Raw genomic sequence first — 17,763 nt, 5'->3', positions numbered from 1 at the left:
CACCAACAACCTTTATTCCTTTTCAAACTAATTATGAAAGGGGCAGATTATCGATTACAAAAAGCTTATTTTCGTGTAGTTCCTTGTACAATACTATGTTCTGACCTCAAAACACTTTTACACGATTGTAGAAGCAAGTTGAAATCGCATGGTTATCTCACGTGTGCTTTTGTTAACACTTTTAGCGCCACTCCCCAGACATTTCATTTCCGAACCACCACGATACGTACAACAACCAATGTAATAAAACGTTGCCAGATTCACGTTCATCTGTTTCACTTGCTGGACAGAAATAGCAGAAATGTAGCCTATTTTTCCTCATTAAATGAAGTAAACCTTAGTAAATTTCAGGCAAAAGGGTCTCACCTCTTTCTCTAAAAGGATCTCTATGTCGTGCACTTGAAAGAAGTCAGAGGATCGCAACTGCAGATGCTCAGCTGTGCTCTCTAAAGACTGAAGAGAAAAGCATCAAATCAATATTATTATACCAGCTGCATTTTAGCATATTTGAGGTCAAGAGAAACATTTATATTGGAAAAACAGTTTTATGTTAATTTTATATTGTAAACCTTAAATCTCACACTGTTCTATGGACTGTTCTGTGTACAAACCTTACTCAGTTTAGGCCTGTCGTAAGGCAGATGTTTGTCCATGGTGCACAGCACTATACGGTCTGTGAAGCCCTCCTGCCTCAGCGTCTCAGCGCACACCAGAGCAGCAGGACCTGAGTGAGAACATCAACAGAGGTCAGAGCAGGTGCTGACACAACCTTTTGAAGACCATTTGCTTTACTAATATCAGTTTTGACAGTAATTTCAATTTCAAAAACTGACATTGTTAACATGCCACATGTTGTGATGTAAGTGTATGTGTAGTTTATTGAGCTGACTGAGATGTCAAGGTTTTTTGTGTGTGTGAAAGACTAGTGGGCTGTCTTTATCTTGAACTCTAATCTGAATATAAATGCATGATTTTAGCCGATGCTTTGGATGTTTTCTCTTACATTGTCTCTATTTTAACTTAGCAATCAGTAATTGCATTGTATTATGTTTAAAGATGGAATGCAAACTTTGGACCTGTCTAGTCTGTAACAAATGTAGAAATTCAGCTCCTTATCTGCCATAAAACATGAATAAGAAATAAAAATTAAATCAGGACAGGAAATTATATGTAAAGGAATGGCTCAGTGTAAGTCTTTTCTTTTGTCAAGGCATGTTAAAGTACATTTCATGGTACATCATCAAGTTACGTCACCCACATGTAAATAGATTAAACAATATGAGCAGGAAGCAATTCATGTTTTACTGTGAATACTGTATATAACCCAGTTGACAAGGTTAGTGGACTGTGAAGCAACAGCAGTAAGCTACACATGTATAGTAAGCTTTATAAAGGTTTACTACTCCAAACATCATAGGGTGAATCCAGTAAAGAGTGCACACTGTATTTCAATGCAAAAAATGCCGTCATATTCCCTGAAATCCAGTTTAATTAGACACAAGAGCTTTTCACACTTGAAAGCATTAACCCTGGGTCATTAACCCTAGGAATCCTGGGTTATTTTGCTTCACGTTTCACACTGCTCATAATTTACCAGGGGGTTAATAATAAATCCTGGGTATTCATAAGATGACGTTTCACACGATACATTCCCAAACCACGAGTTAACGTCTTCATTAGCTGTGCGCGAGAGCTGTGTGTGCAAGAGCTCATAGCTATAGATTGCCCGACTGTCCTGTCAGGTTTTTTTCAGGTCTTTATAAAGGTAAGAATGAAACTGTCTCTTCTTCACTCCAATTGACATGTTTTCCATCGCCATGTTACATTTCTCATCAAACGCTGAAGCGCCTATTTATACAACACGCAGTGTTTCCGTGACTGTCTAAGCATGTGAACATGAGGCACGCAGTTGGTTGTAGGTTTCTAAGCATCTAGCATTAACATTCTAACACTATAGTTTCACACTGTATAGGTTTGGCACAGCAAAAGCGATGCTAAGGGTTTCATAACCCCGGGTAATAAGTGGTTAAATCACAAGTGTTAAATATTCCTTTACCCGGGTTTAAAAGCAGGGTTTAGAACAACGATAGCCCAGGGTTAAGTCCAGTTTTAAAAGCCCTACTGTATATGTGCGCTATAATAGCACTGTGTCTGGAATACTTTAAGTAATTAATTATGGTAAACATGCATCATTTTAATGAATATGCACCGAGATTGATTCCTCTCTAGAACAACACTATCTAGTGAATTTGCCCCCATGTTAGTGCATTTTATAACATTATGGCTGCAACCTGATCCAATAATGAGAACGTGGCTGAATCCAGTGCTGGAATTGATGACAGCTGAACATTTTGACATGGCCTTTGACCGCCGCTGAGTCTGAAGGGCCTGTCAGGAAACAGATGATTTCCCACACATTACCATTTACAACTGTTGTTAAATTTAACTCTCTTTACACACATACTCCAGACACAGAGAGACTCTTTACCTGCTTGTTTGCTCTTATTATCACCTTCTCCTTTTCGACTCTGACCTGAAATAATGAGGAAAGAAAATTGACATGGCAGATAATTACATAACAGTGGGATTATGAAAACACCCCCACTGTTTAGTGATGACACATACTGAGGTTCATTTTCTCTCTTCTGATGAGCAATATGTACCACGTACTATGTCTTTTTGGAAATATGCTTCTTTTATTTATCAGTAGATTTCGTTCCCTATTTGTGCATCAACCTGTTTAACTTTCACACAAAAGTCATGATTCTTATATTATCTTATAGCTGCATATTACTTCCATATGGAAATCACTTTGACTCACTCATCTCTGACTGAAAACAGAATACTCCTTGCTTCCTGAAGAACTAAACATATAAACTTTAATTGAATTGAATTAAACGATTCATCAATAAGTTCATACTTATATTGTTTTCTAAATATAGGATCAAAATTCCAAACTGCAAATACACTAAAATCACAAATTAAAAAAGTAATTCAATGATATATTTTTGTTACCTGGAAGGTAGGCAAACTGTCTAGTCCAGGAAAATCCTCAATATCACCCGTAGCGATGTTAAAACATGCCCCATGCCATGGACATCGCACATGTCCTTTTGATAGCACGCCTAGTAGAGAATAATTGTTTTTTAATACACAGTATTACTGAAAGAACGATCTGTTTTGCTATTTGATAAGGCACAGGGTTCCTACACATTTTCCATTTCAAAATTCCATACTTTTCCAGACTCAAATTACTTTTTGTAAAAAAGTGGTTAAAATTTGGCTCTCATTAGGGCAGTACATCATATTTCAAGGCCTTAGGTCTGCTTTAACACACTCTATGGCGGCCAAGAAACCACACCGTGAAATGGGATGATGTTGCAATAGGTGGCTCATTGTGCATTGTCTATGCTAAGTTTAATGGTTTCTCATGCGCACATGAAAGTCTGCATATTTTTTATTTTTGCAAACATCTTTTCAGTGGCTCTGTAATACGGTGCTAAGAATATCATGAGAAGAAACCCAAAACACTTATAACCTGCATTTTTGCATAATGAAAAAGTGCACCTTGAATTCAGTCGTGTTTGACAATCACTTAACAGTTGCCATGAAAACACACTTCTATGATACATTTTTGTTCATTAAATTCTTAATTTTCTATTATAGAAAAATAAATAGGGGCAATAGTAGGCCATACTCTGCTTTCTTTTTTCCATACTTCTCCAGACCTGGAAATTACTCAAATCAAATTCCATACTTTTCCATAATAAACTGCATAGGAACCCTGAAGGCAAGTTTAATAGCAGCATGTTATAAAATACAGCTAAATATTTAAGTAAATAGACAACATTCAGTTCAAATAGTTGATCTCTGAGAGCCATTAGTATCCTTAGCTATGGAATGTAGAGGACCAGGAGAGCTCCACAGGACGCCCCTCACCTTTGACCAGTGGAGCCCCATAATGTGGGCACTTGTGTCCCATTGCAAAGAATTCTCCATGTTCCTTAATAAGCAGAGCACGACCTGCCCCCAAATCCACCTCACGCATTCTGCCAAACACAACAGAACAAATATGATCAGCACAGCTCTAACGTCCAAAACACAACCCAATACTGATGCATTCAAAGGACTGAAGTATGTCATTTATGCGCCACCAACAGGGGAAAAACTGACAACCTTAAATCCATAATAAGCTTTGATGACATCTATATGCTAGTGTACTCCTGGTATACAGATATACGCATTTAAAATGTACAATCTTTCTCTTCCTGGACCAAAAATATTCATCACTTACGCTCATTAGTATTTGCAAACTTTTGTCCAATAAAATGCGCTTAAGAATGAGAATGTCTGGCAATTAACAGTTTAGTTTTGCTGAGTTATGATGTAAACTAAAAGCAAAAAGCTGACTTCATGGCTCAAATACTTATTTTAATAGGGAATACATTAAGATAGCAAAGAAAATTGTTCATCAAATGATTTAATTGGGTGTTAAGGGACTTTATTTGAATTCTTAGTTGATGTACTAAAGACATCTACTATACTCTCTTAAAGGTTGTTTTTTGGCATTCTATAAAGAACCATCAACATCCATAGAACTCACAAATGATTAAACTCTTCAGATTATTAAAATGTTCTTCACACGAATAAAAAAAAGGTTCTTTTAAGAACCCAAAATGGTTATATGGCAGTGGTTCCCAAACTCGGGTACGCAAACAAAATGCTGAGTTTTGCCGTTCATTTAATTGTACACCACCTTAAAATAACATTAAAACTGATTATTAGTAAACATGGGGTTTTAGCACTTACTTGCATGAAGAACAAATATAGACACAGCTGTGCATAGAGATAGAATAAAGACTCAAATTCTCTTCGATACAAAATGTGCCCTGTATGAGTTTTATTTTTAATGTTATAATAGCTAAATTATATGAGCAAGAATGCAATTTTCTGAATATATACACATGATTGCAAATGTGACACTGATTTTAACCAACAGTTAAACTAACAAAAAAGGTAATATTAAGTGACAATTTGTAAACACAAATATTGACAATATTGTTTGCTCTATTTTGCAACAAAATGATAGTCCCGATGAAAGCCACAGCAGAACTCTTGGGCGTCTCCGGGCAACACACAGCGGTGTTTCGTTAGTGAACGAATCGCGGCTTTGAACGAATCGGTGGAGTCAATGATTCAATGACCCATTCATAAATGCAGCCACTTGCTTTGTTACTGAATGAATAAATGAATTAATGACTCACTCATAAGACTATACTGGCCACTATACTGGCGGTTTTAATTTAATATTTAAAAGCATCACTTCATCACTTACCATCATTTCATTTTTCTCTATTGAAAAAAAAAAGTTTAATGTACATTATCTCATAATTTATAAACATTACCTCATAATATTATTCATGCCATTGTAATTGCATACTTGCCATCTCTACGCAGCATTAATAAACAGTGTGTGGAATAAATACATCTACATGCAGCTTGTGCCACTTCAGTGGCTTTTGTTGATACTGATATATTTGATTGAAATGATTGATTTAGTTTAATTTATTGCTTTATTTATTATATTAATAAATTAATTCATAGAATTTTAATAATTTGACATAAAACTTGACACATACATTTAAAAGGGTTAGAAAAACTTTGCCTTTATAAAGGTAATAAATGCACCAGAAAATCCATTTAAGGGGGAAAAGGTGTGACTGCAGTCTAAGTGGAAGAAAGGGGGTACGCAGAAGGATGCCCCAGGGGGTACGACATTCTAAAATGTTTGGGAACCACTGTTTTATGGCATCGCTGAGAGAAAAAAACCCTTTTGTCAGCCTTTTGTAAACATTGTTTTTAATGAGTGAACAGAAAAATAATCAATCTTTCTTCATTATCTCTGCTAATGATACTCAAGGATATGCAAATTCGGTATTGAGTGCAACAGCCAGGTCCCGAAAGTAAAAACTGCATTCATTTTCTCCATAAGGAAACTTATGGGACCTTATAAACCTTAAAAGACAGTCCTACTGTTAGTTACGAGGATGTTAATCCATGGTATTTGCTTCTGTTGAAGCCATCAGCCCACATAGTTTCAACTTATTCTTAAAATAATGTTTAACAGTGGATTTCGTGGTGAAAACTACATTACCAAATGACGCTGTACAGAAAGAGTCATAACAATCAAAACGGCCCAAAAGAACTCCTTAGCTCCGCCCACTCCCATGAAGCACTGCGAATGATGTAATCAAGATGGTCTCCCTACGCTCTCAAAATACTTACATTTTTGTATATATGTGCAAATTTTATTGCAAAAGTTTTTTTATTTTATATATATCAACATTTTTAAATGAGTACTGTAGTTTCATATTTCTCCATGGTTTTTAATTCGATTATGCTGTTCACAATGCTTTGTCGTTCATTCCCTCACTAAAGCCGTTAAGTACACAGTCTTCAAATCAAATTTAATAATGTTATGATTCACCTCGTAGCTGGTTGGCTTGGTTCATGGCTTATACATTTTTAACAAAGACTTTTAAAAAATCCCTATAGGAGCAATAAATAAAAACTTACTGTCCATTCTCAAGGTCTTTTACGTGGCAGACAGACGCCTCTATGAAATCTCTGTGTTTACGCTGCGGCCGCAGTGTCATGCTGTCCTCGTCGGAACAGTGTCCCAGAGATCCGTTGGGTCTGCATTCTGAAAATGGACTGGCCTTTCCATTAGGAGACATCAGGTCCACCTCCTTCTCTTTGTCCAAAAGATTGAGCTCAACTTTGACCTCTACTGCAAAAAAATTGCATGATATAAGTACAAGAGAATAAGACAAGACTCTGTTCTTTAGATAACAGATCGATTTGTTCGCTAAATTCAAATAAAATCCCCTGTCATCTTTAATTGAAGCAATTAGTAACAATTTATTAGGATTTATATTGGCGCTTTTCCACTGCATGGTACGGTACGGCTCGGTTCGGTACGGCACGCTTTGGCGCTTTTCCACTGCATGGTACGGTACGGCTCGGTTCGGTACGGCACGCTTATGGCGCATTTCCACTGCATGGTACGGTACGGTACGGCTCGCTTCGGCTCGCTTTAAATGGTACCACCTCTGTTGAGGTTCCAAGCGTACCGTACCGGTACTAAAATGTGACGTGAAAACACTGAAGATCACTGATTGGTCAGACAGAATCGTCACTACCAGTGTCATTGTATTTGCGACACGAGACCATGCACGAGACAAACCCGCTAGATTTAAATAGCCAGTAGACAACAGCCAACGCTGTAGTGTCTTGCAGTTAAAAAGTTTCTTGTAAACTGTTTCTTGCAGTCAGGGGCGGCGCCGGATAATTTTTAACGCATGTGCTGAGGGCACACACACACATATGTGTGTGTGTGTGTGTGTGTGTGTGTGTGTGTGTGTGTGTGTGTGTGTGTGTGTATATATATATATTATTAATAAATGAGCAAAACTTGGCCACAAAATATTTAATATTCAATTATTTTAATGATCACAATTAAAGTTTTAATTTTATTAAATTGAACAAGCGCAAAATTCAGCATTCAATCAAATATTCAAAAAGACTTAATAATAATAATGTTATTTCTCTCTATAGGCGCGTTTACTACGAATATGGCGATCGTCAACTTCATCTTTGCCATGCACAGACAGAAAACACTATTTTATAAATAAAAATCACTGCACGCGTCCCTGGATTTACAAACGCACATCTTGCTTGTTGCACGCACATTATGTCGAAATAACGAGATATTATGTTGAAATAACATTATTATTATTAAGTCTTTTTGAATATTTGATTGAATGCTGAATTTTGCGCTTGTTCAATTTAATAAAATTAGGCCTATATATAGCCTATATATATATACTATTAATAAATGAGGCCATAAACCTTGGCCACAAAATATTTAATATTCAATTATTTTAATGATCACAATTAAAGTTTTAATTTTATTAAAACGCGTGCACTGATTTTTATTTATAAAATAGTGTTTTCTGTCAGTGTCTGTCTCTGCATGGCAAAGACGAAGTTGACGATCGCCATATTCGTAGTAAACGCGCCTATAGAGAGAAATGCACATAGGCCTAATGGATTACATAAGAGAGTAGCCTATTTCTTTTTGTTTTGAATTATTTCGTTTAAAGACATTTCAAGCTTTGTGTATTTGAGGATGAGATGCGCTCCAGTTAACGTACAATGCAAGTGACCGCTCGGGCGCCTCAATGATTAAATTGTCTATTTTGCATCTTATTCAATCCAGGCAATTGTTTGATGAAAAAATTATTAAAATTAAGATACAATTTATACAAAACGAAATTCACTTTAAAGAAATGCTTTCTACAAAACAAAACTTAATGAAGTGGTCAAAATTATGTCTGACTCGCTCCATGTCTCTCTACTCGTGCTGTTCACTTTTCATCAACATAGGCAGATGGAAAAAAAAAATAACATAACATTAACTAAATGCGCTTTTTTAATGGCAGTTACACATTAGGCCTAGACTTTCTATTTGTAAAGATTGCTGCACATTCATTTAATTCTGAATTTTGCACACACAAGTTGAAAGGCATTTGTTCAAATCAAGTTCACGGATAATTGTGCGTGCATTTATTAATCATTATGATACTAAAATCATAAAGTAGGCTATGCTATGTACAAAAAATCAGATGAGCCCAGAATATGAACGCAACGTTTAATTACACGTTAAGAATTTTCCTTCCATATAGGAAACCATTATAAGAACGTTTAATTTAAAAACATCCACATGCCGAGAATCAAGAGCACCATCCCCTGTGTTGTGCGTTTGAAATGTGGCGCGTTTACGATGATGTCATGGCAGTAGAGGCGGCAACTATAACGATCAGTCCCACCCATTTTGAAGCGGTACTAACTGCAATGGAAAAGCAACCGAGCTAAAGCGAACCGAACCGTGCCGTACCGAGTCGAGTCGTACCACGCAGTGGAAAAGCGAAGCGAGCCGAACCGTTCCGCGCCGAGTCGAACCGTACCGAGCCGAACCGTGCTGTACCATGCAGTGGAAAAGCGCCATATGTTGCCATATTGAACTCCCAAGACAAATTATGTGCAATGACAAAATAGATAGCATATTTAATATGTAGGTATCTCATTAAGAAACTAGCTTCAGACAGACATGTCATGTTTGATGTTGTAGCATCTGGACCAATCAGACACACACAAATGATTCCTTATATTTAATGAATAATCCAGCAAACTCACTTTCCCAACAAAAATCTATGAAAATTACCCCAAAACTAACATCCCAAATGAAGCTAACACACTGGCAGAACCCGGTGTCCTGTTACAGGACACATTGAGACTGATAAGACTTTTTACGACCCCAAAAGGAATTTGCAGAGAGTTGTGACTCTCACTTAATTCTTGCTGAGAAGGAGAAATAAACCCTTTTAATCCTATATATTCTATATATAACCCCTTGAGAAATGTATAAACATAGATTTTCCTTTTATGTGGTTTGGCCTATGTATTCATTCAACTCTTTTGGATTCATGTTTCAGACTTGCATACTATGGTTAACCAAAATCATGTGTAGCATGTTTAGTCTCTATAAACTCCAATCTTCATCCCCCATTTGTTAAAGGTGCTCTAAGCGATGTTGGGTGACGTCACTTCTTGTTGACGTTCGAAGTATTGTCAAACAAAACGGAGGCTAGCTCGACCCTCCCTCCCTCCCCCTCCCTTCCGTGCTTCCTTCTAACAATATACTTCTTTGCTATTTGTTCATCGGAACGTCGTCTCTTTGGTCATGCGTCGGCCATATCAAAATTAAAGAGAATATAATTCTAACGTTAGTCTTTGTTGTTGTCTAGGACATCTCTCCTCTAGCTAACTTCTCTCCTCCACTCCCCACAACCCCCTTCATGTGCACGCGCACTAACACCCCCACCCCCAAATCATTCTTGTCAGTTATTGGCTGGAACACTGTTTGTTATGTTTCATGGGCCAGGTTGGGCCAGTTTGATTTTGTTGCCGTTTGTGGAGCCTGGGCTGTCTACAGAGACCACGTTTTTTTACAGTGTGTTCAGGGGACAAGCAGCTAGCAGATAGTGAGGAGATGTTTGCTGTATGTGACAAAAAATGTTTCGGCCTAAAACATCGCTTAGAGCACCTTTAATTTAGCTAACCTTGTGAAGCATTAGTATTATAAGAATCTTGAAGATTCTTTTGTCAAACACCCAATCAAATTACATGTTCAAAGGCCTGCTTGAACAAAAAGTCGTAAAGAAATTCCCTCAAAAGAGAACAACTTCTTATTGGCTCACAACCCACCAGAGGGTGTGACATCTTCACGCTTTAAAAATCACTGATCAGAAGATCACGTTTTTACTCTTTTAGTCCCTTTCTGAAATCCTGATGTGAAGATGATGCTGAACTAGAAGTCTTCTAAGGACCCAAGCTTGTGCCAGGCTGAGGCCTTGTCTTTCCATTCACCAAAGATCCTCTGAATCACACTGATTCTCTCTCATCAAGACAACATCAGCAAAGATCAACTGGAGCCTCAACAAATTGCATCAGGACAGTTTAATTCAAAAGGGCGAGACATGCAAGTATCAAACTTAGTCTCATTATTTGATACATTAAGTATCCTTACCCCTTTTTAAGAAGGGCGTGTTAGAACTAAACTGATGGTTTGCTCAAGGTTGTTGATCTGCTGAATTACAAACTATGCTATAACCTCTTGCTTAAAGGGATACTCCACTTTTTTTGGAAATAGGCTCATTTTACAACTCCCCAAGAGTTAAACAGTTGAGTTTTACCGTTTTCGAATCCATTCAGCCGATCTCCGGGTCTGGCGGTACCACTTTTAACATAGCTTAGCATAGATCATTGAATCGGACAAGACCATTAGCATCTCTCTCAAAAAAATGACCAAAGAGTTTCGATATTTTTCCTATTTAAAACTAAATAAAAAAAGACCGACGGAAAATGAAAAGTTGCGATTTTCTAGGCTGATATGGCTAGGAACTATACTCTCATTCCTGCGTAATAATCAAGAAACTTTGCTGCCGTACCATGAGTCCAGCAGGCGTAATGATATGACGCAGCGCCTGAAAATAGTCCCCAGCTCTGTAACTTCCAACGTGACCGGGACTAAGTTTGTCTAACCTATTAGACCAATTTTCAGGCGCTGCATCATATCATTACGCCTGCTGGACAAGCAAAGTTTCTTGATTATTACGCAGGAATGAGAGTATAGTTCCTAGCCATATCAGCCTAGAAAACTGCAACTTTTCATTTTCCGTCGGTCTTAGTACACGATGTAACTACAGAAGAGTCAAGTTTTAAATAGGCAAAATATCGAAACTCTTTGGTCATTTTTTTGAGAGAGATGCTAATGGTCTTGTCCGATTCAATGATCTATGCTAAGCTATGCTAAAAGTGGTACTGCCAGACCCGGAGTTCGGCTGAATGGATTCGAAAACGGTAAAACTCAACTGTTTAACTCTGGGGGAGTTGTAAAATGAGCCTATTTCCAAAAAAAGTGGAGTATACCTTTAAGTGTTTCTTCTAGTTAATAAAATCTTGTTCATGTCACACGTAAAGTTGTCAGTGTTTCAAGCTCATTATATACTGGAGTCCCTAATCATGCAGATTTTGACTACTTGCTCTTAGTAGTACTGTAAAGTAAGAAAGACATTTCCCATACCCCAGAAATGTACGTTTCTTAGAATAAATAAACAATTAACACTGAGTGTTCACGGGACATACAGGTTAATTGATTGTAATATTAATTTACACCTTAAGTTAATTGTATTAACTGATCCAAATAGTTAGTTATTATTATTGATTATTAAGATTTCTTTAGAGCTAATTTGATACAATGTTTCAGAGCAAATTCAAGTGAAATTTAACCTAATATACACTTCAAAATAAAGGCCCCAAAAGGGGGTTTTCACAGCAATGCCATTGAAGAATTATTTCCGGTGCCCAAAGAACCTTTCAGTGTCTTAGTGTGAAGAACATTTTAATAATATAAAAAAAACCTTTGGAAAGGTTCCATTGTTGTTAAAGGTTCTTCATGGAACCATAAATGCCATACATTTTTTTAAGAGTGTATAATTAAGTACAGAGCTTATTTCTGAAGAAATATCATAATAAGCTGGAGAAGAACACTGATAAGTGAAGGACTATTTAATGTATACACACAGTCTTTATTGAAGGCGATTGTGCAATGTGCTTCCATTACAGTCCGATCTTGCTGGCTTTCTCTCTGGCCGGAAAAATGTGCTGAGGACCTGCTTCTTATGCCTTAATCACACAGGAATTCACACCTGCTGAGTGAAGCTTAATTAAAATCAATGGAAAATCATGCAAGATGACTGAGCCGGCAGAGGAAAGGAAAGAAAACTCGCCATCACAGAGCTGGCTCCAGACACTTTGTTTTCAGTGTCAGAACAGAGAAAATAACATCTGACAGATCATTTAGAGAACATACTCCCCTAAGGGCTCATTTAATGCAAGAAACCACACTCAAAATCTCATTCCCTTATTTAGCCTACAATTATCTATGGGCATAAACGACAATCATGAAATATGTGTAAGGTGTGTACATTTTAGTCGTTTCAGCAGTGGGCTTCAATTGAGCAATAGGTCCAGTGCTCTAATATCTACATCATGTTCCCATTCCCACTCTACCTTTGATCATTTTAATTTCAGTGACAGCTCAACAAAACGGGTTGAAAGGTTTTCATTAATTTGGATTTTGAGTCAACATCATACTGCTTCAAAGTTAACAAATGTAATTTTTTTTGTAGCAGTTTGAAATACTGATAATTCTTAAAACACGGTACCATTTATGACTTACCACTGATAAAATGTAACAGGATACAGAAACATAGTCATGTTATTTGGTGGATTCTATTTTGTGATTAATGCAGGAAAAATACATTCAATAAATACATTAAAAAATAAATTGCATTTCCCCATTTATTTACATTTTAATTTTCTTAATAATTATTTAAATATTATTCTTAAAACTTGCTTTTATCTCGATTAAAGTATTTTAAGACGTTTTCCTCAAAAAAGTCCAGAATTTCTCTCACCTTCTTTTTAACTGCATTTGACATTTGACAATTACAAAAAAAGTCTTAGTATGTAGTGCATACATACACTTTAAGGGTGTGTTCACACTCATGGCATTTTAACACCGAACCTAAAGGCACAGGGATATGTTCACAACCTGATTGGTCGGCTTTTATTACGTATAATTCATGATGGAACTTTCAGAACATCCAAAACAATGCTGTGTGCTGGGATAAATGTGCTCGTTGAATGTGCGTAGCTACATATGATGGTATTTTGACCAAACTCGTGAAGAGCTTATAAAAATGTGTAAAAGGAGTCAAAACAGCGTCAGAAATCCCTGTATTGTTACACATACAAACAAAGATCTGCTGCGAGGAGACGCAGATCTGATGCCTGTACCGAACTGTGATGGGCATTTTGTCCTCTTTAGGGTCGCATCTTGCAACGTCATGTCCCGTTTTTGGTTCATTTACATTTCTTTGGTCCGTGTTGAACCGCACCAGAGTTCATTTGAAAGCGGACCTAGACCCATCTTTTCAGCGCTCTCGGTCCGCTTGTTAGGTGCGCACTTATTCACGCTTATTCAAATGAACCGCACTAACAGAGCAATCGAACCAGAGTTTGTTTTAATTTAACCAAATATTTAACCATATATATATGAAGAGTTCAGATGCAAAAGCCTCTAAATGCCATCTGAAATTTTCTTATAGAATGATCATTTTTATCAAGCTTGTATATTTAAATTCAATAATTTCACTTAAATGGCAATGAAGATTACCTATTAATTATCATTTAAGTGAAATTACTGAACTTAAATATACAAGCTTGATAAAAATGATCATTCTAGAAGAAAATTTCAAATGGCATTTAGAGGCTTTTGCATCTGAACTCTTCATATACAGTATACTAGCCTGGCAAGCCAGACCTACATAAGATGTTGGGTCTGGCAACTCACCATAGACATGGCTCAATCCGAGGGGCGGGATAAACGGCTGTCCTTCAAATTCCCTCTGCATGCAATAGGGCAGCGCTTCAACCAACCAGAGCGTTTTTACCAACAGCGGAGCTAGTTGGTAGATTCAACTTTTGCCATATCTGGCCGGCAAAACTACGAACACATCTTCCTTTTTTTAAGAATGACTTAAGTGCTGTTCTATGCTCTTTTCTCAAAGAAAAACTTAACCCCAAGTCGTCCAGAGTCGCGGCCAAAGCCGATTCAAAGACTGTTCTCCTACATCAGCCGTCATTCTTTGTTTTCAAGTGGCAGGTAACCGTCGCAACTCTGTCGTCATTATGTTAAGCCCGCCCCGCCTACTCTATACACGACGTGATTGGCCTGACCTAATTTAGTTTTTTGCAGCTCGAAAGTCAATGGAGAGTTGCTAGACTGCCCTGGCTGCAAAATACATTTTGCTGCCGCTAGGGTGCGTCTAGATTTCTAGGCTAATGCTGAACAAGGCTGCATTTATTTGATATGCTGATTTGGTGCTCAAGAAGCATTTCTTATTATTATCTTGTGCTGCTTGTTTTTTCTTTTGTAAAATTATAAATGTCTTAACTGTCACTTTTGATCAATTTAATGCATCTTTGCTGAATAAAATCCTGAACTTTTCCAGCCCAAATGGCACCATCTCTTGAGAATGACCCACATTCACTGTATTTGAGATGAAAGGAACCTTAATAGATTAACCTGCAAGAGCAGTTTGTGATAAAATCATTGAGTGAATCAACTTCCTAGTATAAAATAGAAAGTCATATTCTTTTCCAAACACAGTGACTGACTGGCTTGGACCGTTCGGCCTCTCTCTGCGCCCTCTGAAATCCAACACCCACAATCACGCTTTCACAACTGAGTCTTTGGACAGATGAAAGTCGTTTCGGTGCTCCCTGCCCTCGGGTAGTACCCCCTCCCCCAGTCGCCATAGAAGAGAAACAGCGATACATTGTGAAACGTTCAAAACACAACTCATATTCCACTGTCTAATCCTCTTGAACACAGCAATTAAGAGCATTAAAATTCCTCCAGCACTAAAGGAGGTTGGAGGATCACAACCACATCACAGCAGCAGTCAGGGGTCACGTTAACTGACCTATATATAGGTGGAGACACAAGTCTCAATTATTACAGGATTTAATCAACGGGGAACACTACACAGACTGAGGGTTTTCTATATGCTCATCACCTGGTTTGGGTTTGGAAAGGCATCCTCCCATGATGGGCCCGGAGTGAAGCCAGGTGGCCCGATGAGAGGGAAGCCCAGGATGGGTGTTAGCGGGGCTGGGCGGATCAGATGCACAGGGTGGGCCGCTGGCCCTGGAGGAGGTGGTGGCTGCGCTGCAGGGGGGAAATTCTGGCCCGTCTGGCCCACACGGCCATCTCAGAGATCAGCGACTGTACATGATACACAGCCTGGGAATAGACAAAATGTAACAGTTTGGTTGTGTGCATCTAATTTACAGTTTCCTCTTACACACCATTGCTTTGTTACTGAACCAGCCCGACCAGTACTTATTGTGTTTTGGAGGCTGATGTGCTGGTGTCCCCACCAGGCTTACAACAAGTTTAACCAGCAAGATGTTCTCAGCCAAACAGCTTCATCAGGTTAGTTTTGTTGCTGAACAGCAAATCCACCCTACCAGAGCAACATTAACCTGCCTCCAGCCTGGATCAACATTCAAACTGACCATTTTCCACCCCAGCAGGGGCAATATCAATGAATACAGCTGATAAACACATATACAGGTCCATTCACTGCACTAAGCATGACTCTATTCAGACATCAGAACAATGATTTTCATAAGTTTGGGTACATTTTACTTTTTTTCTGGCCTGGACCTTGGTTATTTTTGTGCAGCATGGACAGGCTATAAACTATAGCCTATAGATCTGGCTATGTGAGACTATAGTTTGAATTAAACCCTTTTCTTTACAGGACACACTGACATTACAGAATAGCTCTTTCGCCATTATCTTAAACATTGTATAAGCATTCATTTAATGTGTCATAGAACGGAAGAGAGGCTCTCGGGAGCGCACGTAAAGGTCATATATTATTAATTTTCCCGGGAAAAATGTCCTGAATTCTTCACATAAAAATCTATCTGCAGGTTTTCTAGGAAGTAGGGGAAGGTCTTCGTTAAAAGCTGTTGGATATTGGCAATAAAAAAGCGATTAATTAAAAAATAAGTTGGTGGTTTGTGCATTGGGAGTTTGACATCTGGCTAGGGTAACAAAACAAAAACAAAAAACAAAGCAAATATAAAAAATAAAAATAAAAATATAAACAATAAAAAATTAAGAAAGATTTATTTTAAATGGTGACCACTTCTTTCTGACTGTTGGTGTCTTTTAAAAATGTAACACAAGGATATAAACAGAAAACATTCCCACTGAGTCACTGTCCATGACTTGCCTCTTGCCTCTCTTTGAACCTGCAGCGATAAGGCTATTCTTCAGATGTTTATTGTCAAGTCTAATGATATGCAAATGTTGTAAAAGTGTAGATGATGATGGGAACCCAGCTAGCCAACAGAATGTAACAACATTAAGGTCAGACGGTTCATAACACCTTACTATCATTTTATTGCAAATAGCCCCTTGCCGCTTCAATACGAACTAATATGAATCAAGAAAACTGCATGTTTGACGTTGATCTATGATCTCTGTATGCATGGTGAGTGTGACAGTGAATTCAAAAGTCATCTTGGAGAATTGCAAGAATCCATCATGGGGACAGAAATACAATTGGTCCTGTTGGAGAGGTAATTTTAAAGGTGAAGGTGTAATGTTTTTGTTAAAATAATTTCTTAATGCTCAGAGGTTTATAAGCCAGGGTGATGGATCACTGTAACTAAAGATATATTTAAAGCAAATAATAATAAGAAATTCAGTCATGATGGGTATGTGTGTGTGTGTGTGTGTGTGTGTGTGTGTGTGTGTGTGTGTGTGTGTGTGTGTGTGTGTGTGTCTGTGTGTGTGTGTGTGTGTGTGTGTGTGTGTGTGTGTGTGTGTGTGTGTGTGTGTGTGTGTGTGTGTGTGTGTGTGGTGCAGTTATACCCTACGTTATGGGGACAAAATGTCCCCAAAATGATGGCAATATTCCAAATCCTTGTCTTTGTGGGAACATTTTTTGGTCCCCATGAGGAAAACAGCTTATAAATCATATTAAGTGATTTTAAATGTAAAACAGAAAGAGTTTTCTGTGATGGGTAGGTTTAGGGTTAGGGGATAGAATATACAGTTGGTACAGTATAAAAATCATTATGTCTATGGAAGTTCCCCCATAAAACATGGAAACCCATCAGATATGGAATGACAATGGGCACTATTTTAACGATCTGAAACGCAAGTGTCAAAGCGCAAAGCGCAAGTAACTTTGTGGGCAGGTCTTGGTGCTGTTGCTATTTTCCCGGCGGGATAAATGACTCTTGCGCCGGGCGCAAATCTAAAAGGGGTTGGTCTGAAGTAGCTTCATTATTCATAGGTGTGGTTTGGGCGTAACGTGAAATAAACCAATCAGAGCGACATCTCACATTCCCTTTAAGAGCAGGCGCGCTTGTTCTAAAGCGGATTCCTATTATAACGCCGGATTTGCCAGACGCACGACAGGAGCGGTTCAAGGCCGAGGAGACCGACGTTCTCGTCAGGGACGTTGGGGATGGAGAAACACACCAAAA

The 17,763-nt window shown here is 38.0% G+C and overlaps 1 protein-coding gene across 4 annotated transcripts in view; it reads right to left on the bottom strand.

Moving 5' to 3' along the window:
- aifm3 (AIF family member 3) overlaps positions 1–17,763 on the bottom strand; it is a 37,885-nt gene that overhangs the window by 8,516 nt on the left and 11,606 nt on the right. For 2 of the 4 annotated variants that reach the window (XM_084415329.1, XM_084415331.1), the window contains exons 2-9: positions 15,270–15,496; positions 6,577–6,790; positions 3,940–4,049; positions 3,016–3,125; positions 2,489–2,533; positions 2,292–2,388; positions 612–724; positions 367–453 (exon numbers count right to left, since the gene is read on the bottom strand). In XM_084415329.1, coding sequence (XP_084271455.1) covers positions 367–453; positions 612–724; positions 2,292–2,388; positions 2,489–2,533; positions 3,016–3,125; positions 3,940–4,049; positions 6,577–6,790; positions 15,270–15,300 — 807 coding nt within the window. In that variant the 5' untranslated portion in view covers positions 15,301–15,496. Of the gene's footprint in view, positions 1–366; positions 454–611; positions 725–2,291; positions 2,389–2,488; positions 2,534–3,015; positions 3,126–3,939; positions 4,050–6,576; positions 7,326–15,269; positions 15,497–17,763 lie in introns of those variants that run through there. The other 2 variants (XM_084415330.1, XM_084415328.1) reach the window with 2 other exon arrangements.

The sequence above is a fragment of the Rutilus rutilus genome (assembly GCF_951802725.1).
Source record: "Rutilus rutilus genome assembly, chromosome: 7".
NCBI classification, from domain to species: Eukaryota; Metazoa; Chordata; class Actinopteri; order Cypriniformes; family Leuciscidae; genus Rutilus; species Rutilus rutilus.
This window is presented reverse-complemented; position numbering and strand designations above follow the sequence as displayed.